Source organism: Elephas maximus, chromosome 15, assembly GCF_024166365.1.
Source record: "Elephas maximus indicus isolate mEleMax1 chromosome 15, mEleMax1 primary haplotype, whole genome shotgun sequence".
NCBI lineage: Eukaryota > Metazoa > Chordata > Mammalia > Proboscidea > Elephantidae > Elephas > Elephas maximus.
Genome location: NC_064833.1, coordinates 4,034,741 through 4,050,903, shown reverse-complemented (window position 1 = coordinate 4,050,903; position 16,163 = coordinate 4,034,741). Strand labels below are relative to the sequence as shown.

Here is a 16,163-nt window from a genome sequence, read left to right as displayed (position 1 = left end):
TGCCGGCTTCTCAATGAGGAACACAGCCACACGGAAGGGATGGAAGACAAAAGGAATAAGGAAGAACTCTGGAAAGTGGGTGCTCGCTCTGTACACTCTCAGGCTCCAGACAGGAACCAAGGAAGCCTGTTCTAGTTAGTAAGCTTGCTTCTCGCAGGGCTAGCAATTCTGAAAGCACGGTATGTGTATACTGGGCTTGATAAAGACATAAATATACCGTGGCTAATGAGAGCCCACTTGCTCGCTATCTGATAAGGAAGTTTTGAGCAAGGATAGGGGAAGGCCAGAATAAACCCTGTCGTGTTGGATTTGAATCAGAAGTATTGGTATGAACTCACAGTTTTTGATACACACACAAAAGGGCAGACAACCCGCAAGGCAAATATGCAAACTGAAAAGGCATTGGAGCATTTTGGGTTTTTGGTACCCTGGATTTCTCAGAATCATCTTGAATATAGCCTGTCTGTAAAAGAAAGCCCACCCCCACTGCTCCTCGCTTCCCCGTTTCCAACAGTGACGCCCGTTTCCCAGTGGACTCCTTCACCAACCAGTCCCCAGGTCCAAACCCTGCGTGCTGGCTGCACCAGCTCCTCCGCCCTGTCTGCTCTGCTTGCCTGCCCAGAACAGGTCACCAGAAACGGCACCACCTCCCACATTCAGGATGCAGCAGTCTCTGATGAAGGCCCCAGCGCCCCCCCAGCAACGTGTCCAGCCTGTTACCCAGCCGCTAACACCCCTGTGGTTTTACGGAAGGAGCAAGCCCCTGGCTCACCCCCAGCATCACCTCCAGCCCTCCTAGCTCTCCAAGAGGCAGCCAGCCTGGACCAGCTCCCTTCCTCCAAACAAGATTCTTTCTTCCTTCACATCATCCACTGACATTCCTTCTGCCTTCAAAATAGGCCCCAAACCAACCAGTCGGCAAGGGAATGTTTTTACTTCTAAGCACAGAATCAGAAAACGCAGCACCTCTGCAAACCCTACTGAATTCAGGGACCCAGGCAAAGATCACCAGCAGCTGCAGCAAGACAGCCAGCCAGAGGTGCCTTCTGGTAGAGGACCATACCCTCACCTGTGAGGTATTTTTGAAAGAAAAAAAAAAGCAGCACCTGAACCAGATCAAGCCTCAAGCTCTGTCTACTAATTTTCAGGAAACACAAAGGATAGAGGAACATGGTAAATGACACCAGGAAGATGCCATCCGCAGACTCCAGGCTGTGGGGAGCTTGACAGGATAAGCAGTCTAGGTTTTCCACCATGTAACAGCAAGGGGTGGAGGAGGGGAGGAGAAAGCCACAGACTACAAGAGACTTAAGGCTGTGGTTGTTCGGGGCTGAGGGTGGCAAGGAGCAGCTAAGGGTCCTGGGTTTCTTTTGCCGGGCCCGGGGCGGGGGGAGGGGACAGAAATGTCCAAAATTAGATTGTGGTAGCGGTTGCACAACCCTGTGAATCTGCTAAAAAAAACACTGACTTACACATTTTAAATGAATGAATTGCATAGTAGGTGAATTATACCTCAAGAAAACTTATTTCTAAAAGAGATTTAATGCTGATTGTACATGACTAACATAATTGATATCACTAAATTGTGTTGTTGTGTGCCAAGCTGATTTCAACTCAGTGACCCCTAAACTGTACAATGAAAAATGTTAACACACACACGTGTGCATATATATACATATTTTTTCCTTTTTAAGGGACAGACACATCAACTAGTCACAATGTGGACCTTACTTGGATCTTGACTCAAGAGGGATCCTTTTATAAACACAGGTGGCTGATATTCCCTCCTCCACTCAACCCCCTCCTTTGCATGGCCCACAAGGCGGTCATGGCATCCCTGTCCTCATGCCTTTGTTCTTCCAAATATGCCCTAGACTCCCCCCTTCTCCTCTTCAAGTCCTTGCTCCAATTCCACCTTCTTCAGGTGCCTTCACCATCCACCCCGTTCAGCAGGGCAACATGCCTTCCTCCCAGCCCTGTCCTCTGCCCCTGACCTGGTCTACATGACCTTTACTCACGGATCCCGCATGTTTGATAACTAATTTATTTGTGTACGTCTTGTTTTGATTGCCCGTCTCCCCTCCGGTTCACTGCCTCAGTGCCCTCCACACAGGAGTAGCCCAACAGCTGTGCTTTGGCCAGTCCTCTTCCCCAGTCACGCCAGTGACATCACACCCTGCCCAATGCAAAGGGGGCTTCCTTCCTCAGCTATCCCAGTTATCTCAGCCAGGAGTGACCCGGCTCCAGGAACAAGCAGCATTCCCCGCCTGCTGTCTGCTGAACTGTCCCTGTTCCTCCTCTCAACTGCAAGAGCCTGGAATGGTCACCCTGAGATGCTCCGTAACTTTCCACAAGAGTGCCCTACACTCAGGGGAGTCGATGCGGTCAGGTTGACCAGCCAGCCACCCAGGAGCCCAGATGCTGGGGTTCTCACATTCCCAATTCCACCCTCCCTGGATGGACTGTGGCTCATTCATTTGAGTGTTCACTGTCTGGCCGATGAGTGAAACAAATGTCAGCCTCACCCTCTTGCGGGGGCAACCAGAAGAATGGGGGCAAGGCACTAGAGAACAGGTCTCAACACCCCCACTCCTGCCAACAGGCCCTCGTCCACTTCCCAGTTTCCAGCCTGGTGAGGAGTCCCCAAGAATATGGACCCCCATGGGCTACTGACTGTCCATCGCCCCCCGAAAGCTTTCAACGCCTATAACACAACGTTCTCTGGTGCGGAGTAAACAACAGCGGCGGTGACAATAATCCCAGCAGCTGCAGAAATGGTCATCCCTCGGCACCTTCTGTGGGCAACCACGATGGTAAGAAGTCTTTACTGCCTCGTCTGTCAACACACCTCTGCCATGAGGTTTATCCGTCTCTGGACTATGGAAGAGACGGAGGTACAGAGGTTATGTGAAAGAGGGACATAGCCAGGACTCAGCATGGTCGGCTGGACCTGGAGCCTGAGCTCTGAGCATGGTGGCGGGGGGGGGGGGGTGGAGGGTAGGCTGCACTGTCACCTGGGACCCCCATATCCCAAGAGCTCCATGCACCTTGACACCAACCCAAGGATTTGTTCAAGGTCATCCTTCCCACCACTCCCTGTGCCTTCCTCTGCTTTCTCCCCACTTCCCAGTGTCTGACTCTATTCATTCCTTTGTTCCTAAAAAACAAAAAAGGTAACCAAAAAAAAACACGACAGCACCACCTGCTAGTTCCAAGGCCCCGAGATCACCACCTCTGGTGCCGAGGGATCTCATTCACACTCGCTGCTCACTTGCCCCACATGGACAGACCACGCCCCAATGGCAACGGTGTGAAGGCACTCTGAAAACTCGAGAGCCCCGCGAACCCAAGGCGCTGGTCGTTTTTGAGACTCAGGCCCCAAGCCACTTTCCATCCACGCAAGCTCCCTGTCACCTTCAGGTCCTGCTCATAAGCCTGGTTGAGGCCAGGCTGTCCCAGGGGTTGACCAGCCACTTCCCACTCCTGGAGGCCTCCCACCACCTAAAACCAAGAGGGAAGGCAGTGAAGCCCCCAGATCTGAGCCCTTACACCCATAGCCTCAGCAAATGCACTGCATCCAAGCTTCCCCACCACACAAGTTTAACTACCCTGTGAAGACAGACTCCCAACGGTCACATTATTTTTATAAGTAAAACCTAGCGAACTGTCTCAAATGACTGACCTATGAACCGTATCGTTCTGACCTATGAACCGTATCGTTCTGACCTTCTTATGTGCAACCGGGGAACATCTAGTTGCCCTGCAAACACTAACTCTCCGAGAACTGGAACTTGGAGCGGAAACACCGGAAATAACTGGGAAAACTACAAAAATATCTCCCCTTGAGCCCTCACTCCTGTAGGACTCCCAAGAGGCGGGCTTCGACAACAGGGAAGGGGAGCCACTTAGGGACAGCCCGGCTCTTTGTAAGCTTTGCTATAGTTTTGTTTCTTAGTTGCTATTGGGTCTGAAAGATGGATACAGAATAATTTCCAGGGGAACTTACTGAAGCCGCTTCTGCCCCGGCTCTAAATGAAGCCAGAAACAAAGCAACATGAAACTATCAACTGAAAGGAAACAAGGACGGTGAAGGGAAGAGTCGTGGTCCTCACATAACCAGATCTGTACCCTTTATCAGAAAAGAGAACCACAGATAAATCTCTTCACAGTCCATGCAAGGAGCCCTGGTGGCGCAACGGTTAAGTGCTTGACTGCTAACTGAAAGGTCAGTAGTTCGAACCCACCAGGCACTCCACGGGCACAATACCTGGCCATCTGCTCCTGTAAAGATTACAGCCTAGGGAGCCCTGTGGGCCAGTCCTACTCTGTTCTGTAGGGTCACTATGAGTCAGAATCGACTTGACAGCACACAACAATAACAACCACCACATAGTCTGTGGCAAAGTCCTCTCTGCTGGGACACCTGACACTCCCACCTCCTAGACACTTGTTCGTGGGGGTGGGGGACCCCCGTTCACCAGAGGCTTGCTTCAGGTTTCTGCCAGGACCTCCTCCCATGCTCCCATCCCTCAAACAGTGCTCCCTGGGGGTGGCCCCGGCCCATTTCCTACCTCCTCTCCCCGCCCCCGCTCCCAACTCTCAGACCCACCTCACAGAGCTCCACCTGGGACATCTGCAACTTCCCAGACCCAGATCTCATGGCCCGCCCGCTGCCCCAGGCCTTCCAGGAGGAGCTTGTGAGCAGCTGCAGGGAGGAAGGCCTGAGCCTTGCTCCCCTAGGTTCATCCACCCCCGTCTCTGCGCCCACTCATGAGCCCCAGCTGTATGCAGGCCCTGACCCTACATCCCACTGGCCCCAAAGCCCTGGTCCTCCCACCACGCCACCAGGCCTTTCTGACCCCCATTGCTGACCCTACCTCAGCCTAGAGTTCAGTCTGAACTCAACCGCTGGCATCTCCAGATACCCCAAACTCACATGCCCCAACACCATCTGTGCACCCCTCCCCAGGGCCAGCTCTGCCATCTCTGCCCCTCAGCCCTATTAACCGTGTGACCAGTGGCTGAGGTTCAGGGACACCTTCGGTCTCCTCCTCCTCCAGTGTCCTACCTATTTCCTTACTCAAAGATTCACCCAACAAGACACGGAGACAAGGACACTCATTCTCCCAGCCAGCGTTCATGCTCTCTCCTCGCGCTGGATGCTTCGCCAAGGGTTTCATTCACGCTTTACGCAGCCTTACGCACTGAGGTAGGTAGGATGCAACCAATGAACAGATCCACGCCCACCTCCAGGTGAGGAGTGTCCCAGGCCCAGACAGATAGTTACCTCACTACCCTTCACAACAAGCCTCGGGAGGGAGGTGCTATTATCACTCCTTCTCCAAGTCTGAGCTTTAGAGAAGCCAGGTAACTCACCAAAAGGCACAGAGCTGATAAGAAGCGGTCTGGGGCCCAGATACCTAGGTGTCGCCTGCTAGTAAGTAGAACCTACTTAGTAAATACAGAAGACCAGACTCACTCCTCCAGCTAACCAACCACCTCCTCCTGTACCCACGTACCAGAGGGCATTGGGACGCTGAGACGAAGGTTCAGTGGGGTCCTGTTTGTCTCTGCTCCCACAACCATCCACCCGGTGGAGGCGGGGGCAGAGGGAGTCCCTGGTCCTGATGTCCGCTACAATTTCTCCACCCCACACTGCTGCCGAGGCCCTCTCTCTCCCTGCAGGGCTACGGGGTCACCTTTCCAGAACAGAGCTGATCTGTAGAGCGCAAAGCGCTTAGCAATGCACATGGGCTCTTTCTCAGAAGTACCCACACCTTTCCTGCCTGCACTCGGACCTCTGGGGTTCACGGAGGCTTCCCCATTGCCCATTACGAAACGGACAGTGTGGGGGCTGGTGGACATCCTTCCCATCCACGGCCCTGGGGTGACCCTGAGGAACGTGAGAAGATAAAAAGACCAGCTTCAAGTTTGTTTGTTTTTAATTGTTTTTTATTGCACTTTAGATGAAGGTTTACAGAGCAAACTAGTTTCTCATTAAACAATTAATACACATATTATTTTGTAACACTGGTTGCCAACTCCACAACATGTCAACACTCCCCTCTTCTCAACCTTGGGTTCCCCATTACCAGCTTTCCTGTCTGTCCCTTCCTGCCTTCTCGTCTTTGCCCCTGGGCTGGTGTGCCCCTTTAGTCTCGTTTTGTTTCACAAACCTGTCTAATCTTTGGCTGAAGGGTGACTTCAGTACTGAGTTAACAGGGTGTCCAGGGGCCATACTCTCGGGTTTTCTCCAGTCTCTGTCAGACCAGTAAGTCTAGTCTTTTTTTGTGCGTGTGAGTTAGAATTTTGTTCTACATTTTTCTCCAGCTCTGTCCAGGACCCTCTATTATGATCCCTGTCAGAGCAGTCAGTGGTGGTAGCTGGGCACCATCTCATTGTACTAGACTCAGTTTGGTGGAGGCCATGGTAGATGTGGTCCATTAGTCCTTTGGACTAGTCTTTCCCTTACATTTTCAGTTTCCTTCATTCTTCCTTGCTCCTGAAGAGGTGAGACCAGTGGAGCGTCCTAGATGGCCACTCACAAGCTTTTAAGACCCCAGACACTACTCACCAAAGTAGAATGCAGAACATATTCTTTATAAACTATGTTATGCCAATTGAGCTAGATGTTCCCTGGGACCATGCCCCACCCTACCCCACCCCACCCCCAGCCCAGTAATTCAGGCCCTCAGGGAGTTTGGACGTGCCTACGGAGCTTGCAGCTTCAAGTTCTTGATCCAACATCCACGAGAGCCTGGAGGAGCCTCCAGCATTCGCAGGCACGGTGGAGGCCCATCTCTCCTGTGCACCATGCTGCATCCTACTGCTCCCACCCCCTCAACCCCCCACCCCCCACCCCCATTAACAACCAGAGAGGCAACAGCAGATGCACCTTTTGGTGAAAACTGGTGGCAGCCTCTCAGAGAGGCCCCTTGCGGCCTTCTGGTTTTATAAGAATTTCAGTAAGTGCAAAGCTTCTGAAAAGTGCGACTGGTGGAAAATGCCCATGCATGTTATTTTTGAGCCTAGATAAAATCTAAGCTTTTAGAAGTGTGTTTAGTCAGGAAGACTGTCCCTCCTGATTCATCCCAGGGAATAATTAATAGTGTCTGCTCTACTTCCAGACACTCCCACTTTCGATAATAAAGTAGACAGTCCCACCAAAGGGTGCAGCCACTGTGGAAAGCAGTTTGGCGATTCTTCATGAAGTTGGACACAGAGTTGTACCTGTAGAAACTGCTGAACTGGTTTATGCTTTGCTCTGTATATTCTTAACAATAAAATTAATAAAATTATATTAAAAATTAAAAAATAAGTCAAACACAGAACTACCACCTGACCCAGTAACTCCAATCCTAGGTATACACCCAGAAGTGAAGACAGGAACGCAGACCAAAGCCTGTCCACCCGTATTCGCTGCAGCACTACTCACAATAGCCAAAAGGTAGAAACATCCATCAACACATGAACGGATAAACAAAATGTGGTCTGTGGACAGTGGAATATTATGCAGCCATGAAGAGAAATGAAGTGCCGATGCATGCCACAACATGGATGAACCTTGCAAACATCATGCTGAGCAAAATCAGTCAGTCGCAAAATGACAAATACTGTATGGGCCCACTTATACAAAATAAGCAAATACATGGAAACCAAAGATTACTAACAGTGGCGGGGGGGGGGGAGTTTCTAGCAAGTTCCCTGCTGAGAATTTGCATTTCCACTGAATCAGATATACTGAACCAGAATCTACTCTCAGCAAGATTCCAGGTGATTCTTATGTATAACTTCCTGGAACTTGTTAGAAATGCAAATTCTCAGCAGGGGTTCAAACTAGAACTAAGCAGCTGGAAGACGCGGCTCTCATTTGGGGGGCACTGAGTTTGTGTTAACGTTGGTGGAATATTTTGGAAAAGGTATGGCAAGATTGGTGATAAAACAGGAAGAATGTAACCCATGTCACTGAAATCTGAATGGGGAAGTTGTACTGAGAGAATGTTTTGATATGTATATTTTCACCACAATTAAAAACAAAACTTGTACAGTCATCCTGAGTATACCTCTTACGGAAAGATAAATTAGGGGGCACAGCTACGGTTGGTCACAAAAAGTGAGGGACCAGAAAACAAATAGTGGTTTCAGGTTTTAAGCTTTGGGGGGGAAAGGGTGGAGGAAGAAACAGAGTAACGGAGCTTGGTGGTTTGTCACCACAGCAAAAGCCTAGTTTGGACCGGAGGGCGGAGGGGCTCCGTAGGTGTGGACATGGACCCAGGCCCCACCACTGAGGGCGCCATGATGGAGGCGGGAGGGAAGCAGTGCCCTGCAGAGAAACAGGCAAGGCAGAGGGTGACTGAAGCCGCCAGCCCATCTCCCCACCCAAAACTTGGGAGAAAAAGAACCCACCTTATTTGAATAATTACGGAAGAGTAGTCATACAAGATTCACACTGGAATCACCCATAATGCCTGGGTGAAATATCACTCCTACAACCAAAAATTAAAGAGGCAAAGCGACCTGTCCACAAACAGTGCTTCTGAGATGCAAGCCGGCATTGAGCTTACAGCCAGCAGGTCTCCCTCCCCAACCATGGAGAAACAAACGATGGGGTTCTTTTTGGAACCGATTAAAGACAGAAAACTAGCGGGGGGGGCGGGGGGAGGGGGTATTCTGAAGAAATGACATTTTAAGAACAGAAATGTCTGCAACAAGTCAACAACAGGGAGAAAAAAAAAGATGGAGGGGCCCTAGCTCTAGAGTCTCCGTTAAAGAGCTTCAGGAGACATAAAACCAAACGTCATGTCTGAGCTTTTATTAAAATTCGGAATCCAAAACAACCTACCATAAGCACCATTTCTGAGATAATGAGAGAAGCTGATTATGGGTTGTTAGGTGTGGTAATGACATCGGGTTATGCTAAGAAAATGTCCCCATACTTGAGACATGCATGCTTAATGAATGACAGGTCTGGAACTGGCTTTACCATTTCGACAAAGAAAAAAGGCAAGGGGGAATCTCGGGAGCAAGCGTGGAAAAGCCTGGTGACTGTCGGTCCTGGGGGTGGGCGAGCGGGAGTGCATTGTGCCGTGTCACTCGGCTTTTGCGTATTTTTAAGTATTCCCCAACAGCAACTATAAAAAAAGCGAATGTTCTGTTTGGGAGGTTCACAGTGACAATTCATGAAAGAAGAGCATATCTCATCAGACTACTGAGCACGGTAGCGGGCTGCGTCATTGACAATATAAACCGTGAGCTCCAGAAGCACGTTAATTAAAACTTCCGCCGCTGAAACTCGAAGTTAACAAGACAGAAATTAAAAAAAAGAAAAAGAAAAGCCAGTACTACTTAAAACCGTGTAAGTTTTAGGAGTCAAAGCTTCCATAATCTTTTTTTTTTTTACACACTTATTTAAATTCTTCCTCCAAGTTTATAAATAGAACTAAGGAAGCCCTCGCACAGCCAAGTACCCCTGTACTCCCGTACCTCCCAGCTTGCTGCTTCTCTGTGGGCAGAAAGAAGGAAATTTGCTTCTGCGACAACCATGCAACATTACTGGGAGACCTCAACAATGGAAAAGGAAAAGAAGTGGGGTGCATGGCAAGTTAAATTACACTAGAAACCACAGTGTAAATCAGCTATTCTCAAAGGCATAATCTTATTCAGACAACTCTCATTACGTACTCGACTACTAGCTGAAGGTTGGTGGTTCCACCCAAAGGCCCCCCCAAAGAAAGGTCGGGCGATCTGCTTCTGAAAGAGTCACAGCCTTGAAAAATCCTGTGGAGCAGTTCTACTCTGCACACAAGGGGTCGCCAACAGTGGAAATCCACGAGATAGCAACTACCAGTGACAACATTTGAGAGTTACTTTGTAGTAAACTGGTGAGTGTAACTCCCAGGGGTATCTGAGCACAGTAACACCATTAGAAACAATAGGTTTACAGTACGCTGCTGCTCAGACACAGTGAAAGAGCTTTAAGTGGCTAAAAAAAAAGAATCAAACTAATTTGTTCATCTATGAAGGTTCAGAAAGTCACTGAAGGACCTACCCTAAGCCTTAACTCTTTGAAAGAGTTCAAAAAACTAAAAAATGGTAACACGCCTAACTTTAAGAGCCCAGATACTGATTCACATACGTAACAGTTTTTTATTTGTAACAGGCACAATAGAGGCCTGTTGCACACTCTATATCTGAAATTAATTTACGTAGCAAAACTATCTGTAATTATTTTACAATTCAGGCTGAATGTCCTTTCATTACTCTAAATTAAGAAATACAACACTGAAGAGTCTCACTGACGAGACTCAGCTCCAAAAATTCCTTTTATACGAAATTAACAGCCCTCGCATACAGAATAAAATGGAACTGCATCACAGCCGTATCATTACAAAACAACCTAAAATTTGGGCACACTTCCCATCCTGCCCTTAGCTAAGAATTATCCTACAGACCCATTTATCCTGAGCAGGTCTTATCTGTGAGCTGTGTGTCCCTCTCCCCATCACCACCAAGGCCTCCACCGGAGCAGGACTCTCCAGAAAGCCGGCAGAGGCCAGGAAGGAGCCTGGAGACCCACAGGGCTGAAGCGTTTTAAGAAATCGATGTGCACGGGGAATTACCCCAGGCCAGGCCAGTGCACGCAGTGAGGGGAGGGGTGTTGCTTCCTGAGGCTCTTGTTTGAATTATACACGCATATAATTTAACGGGTCTAGATTTAACAGGTATTTCTCACCCAGGGGTCAAGGTCAGAAAGGATTGAAAGCCACTTCTCTGAGGAGGGTGTCAAGAGAATCGGCTTGTGTGTCTGACAGATTGGTCTAATGCTCACTGGCTGTCTGACCTTGGGGGAGTTCTTAACCTCTCTGAGCCTCTGTTGTCCACCTTTAAAATGAAGAACCACCACCAACTTCAGCAAGCTGTCCAGTGGATTAAGGAACACACTCTACAGAAAAGCCTGACCTTCCTTCAAGGTTCTTCACTTTTTGCCGGCCTCCAACTTGTAAACTCAAAGTCTGAAAAAACATACCAAGTAGGTCGCTAACACTTACTGGGTCCCTTTAGACGGATCAGCTCTCAGAGCCTGACTCAAGGCGGAGAGGACCATCCGGCCCATTTCACGGGTCGGGGTCTGTCCACTCAGGGCCCCAAGAAGCCAGGATCTGACCCCAGGGCTTGTGGCAACGGAGCTCAGGCTCTGCCCGCAGGGCTGGGGCACCTCCCAGGTGCCGGGTTCAAACCATTTTGCAATCAAATTGCTGGGAGCCCTAAAGAGTTGGAAAGTTGGGTCGGCTCAGCCTTGGGAAAGCTTTCTAACCAACTGTGACATCAGAAATAAGACACCCGGAATCCGCCAGGCACCGAGCTCACTGCGGGGAGCGATCAGAGCCGGCCCCAGTGGCTCGGGGGCCTGAGGCGGGCGGGCAGGGAGGCGCGGAGGGCCGGGAAGGAGAACGCACGGAGCCCCGGGCGCGGTGGCCAGGCCGGAGCTCGGCGGACAAAGGCGCAGCAATGCCCGGGCCAAGTGGCAGGGCCGCGGGGAAGCGGGGCGGCCACGTGCCCGGCGGGAGACGGCGACAGCGTTTCAACGCTGGACCATTTTCTCCGCCAGCAAGTTAGCCGCCCTCCCTCTCGGCATTAAAGAAGGAAAATGTGCGCCTGCTTCAAGTTTTTAGAACTTTTCCGACGCAGGCGAGGCTGTCTCGGAGGCAGGGAAGCCGACGACATCAGCTCGTCTCCCACCTCGTTCCAGGAACCGGGGAGGGCGCCCCGCGCCACGGGAGGCGCCGCGCGGCTCCGGGCCGCTCCCACCCGCACGGAGCCCCGGGCCGGCGCCACCGCGCGGGCGAGGACCCCGGCCCGCCGCCCCCGGCCCCGCCCCGGCCCCCGGCCCCGGTCCCCGACCCCGGTCCCCGGCCCCGGTCCCCGACCCCGGTCCCCGGCCCCGGTCCCCGGTCCCCGGTCCCCGGCCCCTGCCGTACGCCCAGGCCGCTGGGCTCGGGCCTCCACGCGGCGCCCGGCCGGACCCGGGGCGCGGGGAGCGGGTGGCCTCCCGCCTCGCGCCGCCAACCGCCGCACTCACCGGGGCCGGCTGCCGAGTACATGGTGGCGCCGCTGAAGGCTCTGCGCGAGGGGCGGCCGCGCGCACCACCCGACGCCGAGAGCTCGAGGAGCTGCCGGCCGCTCGATCTGCCCCGGCGCGGCCGCCTCGCCGAACAGGTTTACCCGCCGCGGCGGGCGGGGCGGGGAGGGCGCGGGGAGGGGCGCCGGCCGGCGGGGGAGGCGCGCGCGCCCGCGGGGGAGGCCGGCCCTGCGCGCCACCGGGTCCGCGCCGGGGGCTGCGGGGCGGGGAGCCCGGGGGCGGGCGAGGGGCGGCGAGTGGGGACCAGGGGCTGGGGCGCCCGGGAGGGACGTGGACGGAGACTCGGGGCTGGAGGGGAGTCGGAGGGGACTGGGCGGAGACTCGGGGCTGGAGGGGAGTCGGGGGGGACTGGGCGGAGACTCGGGGCTGGAGGGGAGTCCGGGGGGGACTGGGCGGAGACTCGGGGCTGGAGGGGAGTCGGGGGGGACTGGGCGGAGACTCGGGGCTTGAGGGGAGTCCGGGGGGGACTGGGCGGAGACTCGGGGCTGGGGTTCCGGGGGGACCTAGGCGGGGACCCGGGGCTGGGAGGGGACCTGGGCGGGGATTGGAGCCGAGTGGGCGGGGACGCGGGGGTTGGAGGGTTCCGGGGGCGACTTGGGCGGGGACCGGCGGCGGGGGGCGACGGTCCGGTGCAGCGCCCGGGAGGAGCGACGCCGTCCCCCGGCCCGGAGGCGCCCCTGAGTCTCCCGCCCCCACCCTCGGGCGGCTTCGCGGCTCCTCTGGGGCCCGGTGCACTTGGGCACGATGTGGCGGGGGTGCGGGAGTCCGCCTCCTGGCCGCGCCTGCCGCATCGCAGCCTGGCTTTTTTAAATTAATAACGAAACATGAATGTCGGCGCTTGAACTTGAACGCGCTCCCTGCCCATTCGCGCACAACCACACCGCCACCTCCCGGCGCGACTTAGACGCAGCCCAGCCGGCTCTGCTCCGGGGCTGGGGCCCACTGCCCCCAGCCCCCTTGGGCTCTGTTGGGCCCGTCTTTCAAGCGGTGCCCTTACCAGCCCCCACCATGTCACTCTTTAATGTGCCTTTCTGTGCTTTCCTGCCTCTGCCTGGGATGTTCCCCCATCCAAATCCTCCTCACCGCCAAGTCCCTCTGGGCCCCACCTCTCCCTTGGAGCCTTTCCTAGGGGTGCTAGGTAGAGGTTACCTCCTTCCTGCCCCAGTAGGCGGGCTATTAAAGTCAGAAGGTGACACACAACCTGAGTTACTCATTTTCTAACACTTTCACCTGCTCCTTTCTCCAGGCATCCTATGAATACGTATTATTGTCATGTTGTCGTGTGCAAGGCCCAGTGTGTTGGGGGAGGTGCAGGGCCCTTGGCAGGTTTATGATGAGATCTCTGCTGTCTCAGAAGCCATTGCCGTTGAGTCGATCCTGACTCATAGGGGCCCTATAGGACAGAGAAGAACTGCCCCATAGAGTTTCCAGTGAGTGCCTGGTGGATTCAAACTGCAGACCTTTTTGTTAGCAGCCATAGCACTTAATCACTATGACACCAGGGCTCCCTAATGTCATCCCTAAATAAGTGAAGGAAAACTGTAATTTCCTACAGAGAGAAACTTATAAGGAAGACATCTGTCTTCACCAAGTTCCCGATGGAGTGGGGCTCCTCCTCAGTCTCTGAGTCCTGTCGCTGCGGTCTCCCATATGCCCAGCCACCCGTCTCCAACTCTGCCCACCACCTCCACCTGAGAAGGCTGAGCCACCTGACCAACCACTGAAATGACCCTTCCCTCTCCTTCCGCTCTGAGCCGCAGCTGGAGGCATGTTGTGCGAACACAAAGCTGATCTTGGTCTACTTTGCGTACAGCCCTTCCCTGGGTTCCTGTCTCCATCCACACAGGGCCCAACATCCTTACTCTGGTCTACAGTAGAGCCCCACCTGTTTGCCAGAGTCTTCTCACATCAGACTCCAGGGCTGTTCAGATCCACGTCTTTGCTTTCTCAAGACTGTTATCGTGAGAACGTGAATTTGGAGAAAATGTGTGGCAGTATCCGGTAAAAGCTAAACACAAACCCACATCTCGGCTCCCGCGTATATGTTGTTGGTGTTGTGAGCTGCCGTGGGGTCAGACACCCCCCCCCCATTGGTGGCGACATGCACACCTCAGCAAAACACTGCCCTGTCCTGCCCATCCGCATGATGGGTTGTGGCTCCCATGGTCGAGATCATATTATCGATGGCTGATTTTCAGAAGTAAATCACCAGGCATTTCTTCCTAGTCCAAGTAGTCTGGAAGCTTCGCTGAAGCCTGTTCAGCTTCACAGCAACACACAAGCCTCTACTGACAGACGGGTGGTGGCGACACATGAGGTACACTGGCCGGGAATCGAACCCAGGTCTCCTGCATAGAAGGTGAGGATCCTGCCTCTGAACCACCACTGGCCCCACACATTGTTTAGGGATGCAAAGCTAATAATAGAAATACAGAGAAAAACAAGAAGGTGATTATCATAAGAGTCAGAATGGGGTTTACTGCTGGGGGGGTGTGACCACAGAGAGGCCCATGGGGACTTTTGGGGTCCAAGGCGTGTTCCTTCTGGCCGTGGATGGGTGGATACTGGCGTTTGCCTTGCAACAATCCCTTAAGCTTTATGTTTTAAAAACTTCCCTGTACCTCTGTTATACTTCATAACAAAGAAGTCTTGAAATAAACGTGAATGTTATCACTCCTATTTATGAACCACAAAACACACACACACACACAGAAAACCCACTGCGGTGGAATCAATTCCGACTCCTAGGGATCCTATAGGACGGGGTACAGCTGCCCTCTAGGGATCCTATAGGACGGGGTACAGCTGCCCCCTAGGGATCCTATAGGACGGGGTACAGCTGCCCCCTAGGGATCCTATAGGACGGGGTACAGCTGCCCCCTAGGGATCCTACAGGACGGGGTACAGCTGCCCCCTAGGGTTTCCAAGGACGGGGTACAGCTGCCCCCTAGGGATCCTACAGGACGGGGTACAGCTGCCCCCTAGGGATCCTACAGGACGGGGTACAGCTGGCCCCTAGGGATCCTACAGGACGGGGTACAGCTGGCCCCTAGGGATCCTATAGGACGGGGTACAGCTGCCCCCTAGGGTTTCCAAGGCTGTAACCTTTAAGGAATCAGATCGCCACGTCGTCCTCCAGGGGAGCTGCGGATGGGTTTGAACTGCCAACCTTTTAGTGAACAGCTGAGCACTTAACCACTGTGCCATCAGGGCTCCTTTTATAAACCACACCCCCTTATAATTCTCCTCAACCCCACAGGCCTCTCTCCATGGTCCCTCTCAGACACCCACAAAACTCGTTTCTGCCTGGAATCCCCGGATCACTCAGGGGCCTGACTGCCCCGCGGTTTGCAGCTGTCACCTCTAGCTCCAGAATGCCCAGAACTAGGATCCCCCCCTGCCGTCTGGACTCCATTGCTCCCCTCTTTTTCCTGGAGCCCGGCGTTGGGTAACTTTGTTGCAAACCTCTTTTCTAGAAGGTGTCTGCTTCATTGCGTCGCTCCTTTCTGAGATCCCTCATCCTTGGCCCCCTGCTGGCCAAGGGGCGCTGGTGCCGCTTTCGCGTCCCCGCAGCACGCACCCGTCCCCGCCCCCTCCGGAGCCCTCGGGGCCTAGGGGATCCTGCGCTCCCCGCCCCAAAGCGCGGGGACACGGGGTTCTCTCCGCGTGGTCCTGGCCCTCCTTTGCCTGCCCTCTTCCGAGGTAAAACCATGCTTGACTTCACCCTGCTGCGCCTGTGCTGAGGAATCCCAGGCCCCTTGCCACAGCCCTCGCCCCCCAAATTCGCTTCAGGCCCAGGACATCAAAGCTCACCCTCTCCCTCCTCCAGCTGCTGTTTCTCCTTTGCTCGCCAGCGGGTTAATACAGTCAGTGTCCACCAAAACAAACCAAACCCACTGCTCGTGTGGATCCAGACTCATCGAGTAGAACTTCCCTGTGGGGTTTCCTAGGCTGTAATCTTTACAGAAGTTGGCTGCCACATCTTTCTCCTGCAGAGCGGCTGGTGAGTTCAAACTGCCAACCT

The 16,163-nt window shown here is 53.5% G+C and overlaps 1 protein-coding gene across 1 annotated transcript in view; it reads right to left on the bottom strand.

The window, feature by feature from the left end:
- AGO2 (argonaute RISC catalytic component 2) overlaps window positions 1-12,225 on the bottom strand; it is a 98,177-nt gene extending 85,952 nt beyond the window's left edge. Inside the window, exon 1 of the mRNA XM_049854609.1 lies at window positions 12,080-12,225. Coding sequence (XP_049710566.1) covers window positions 12,080-12,101 — 22 coding nt within the window. The 5' untranslated portion in view covers window positions 12,102-12,225. The remainder of the gene's footprint in view (window positions 1-12,079) is intronic.
- Window positions 12,226-16,163: the final 3,938 nt, after the last annotated feature.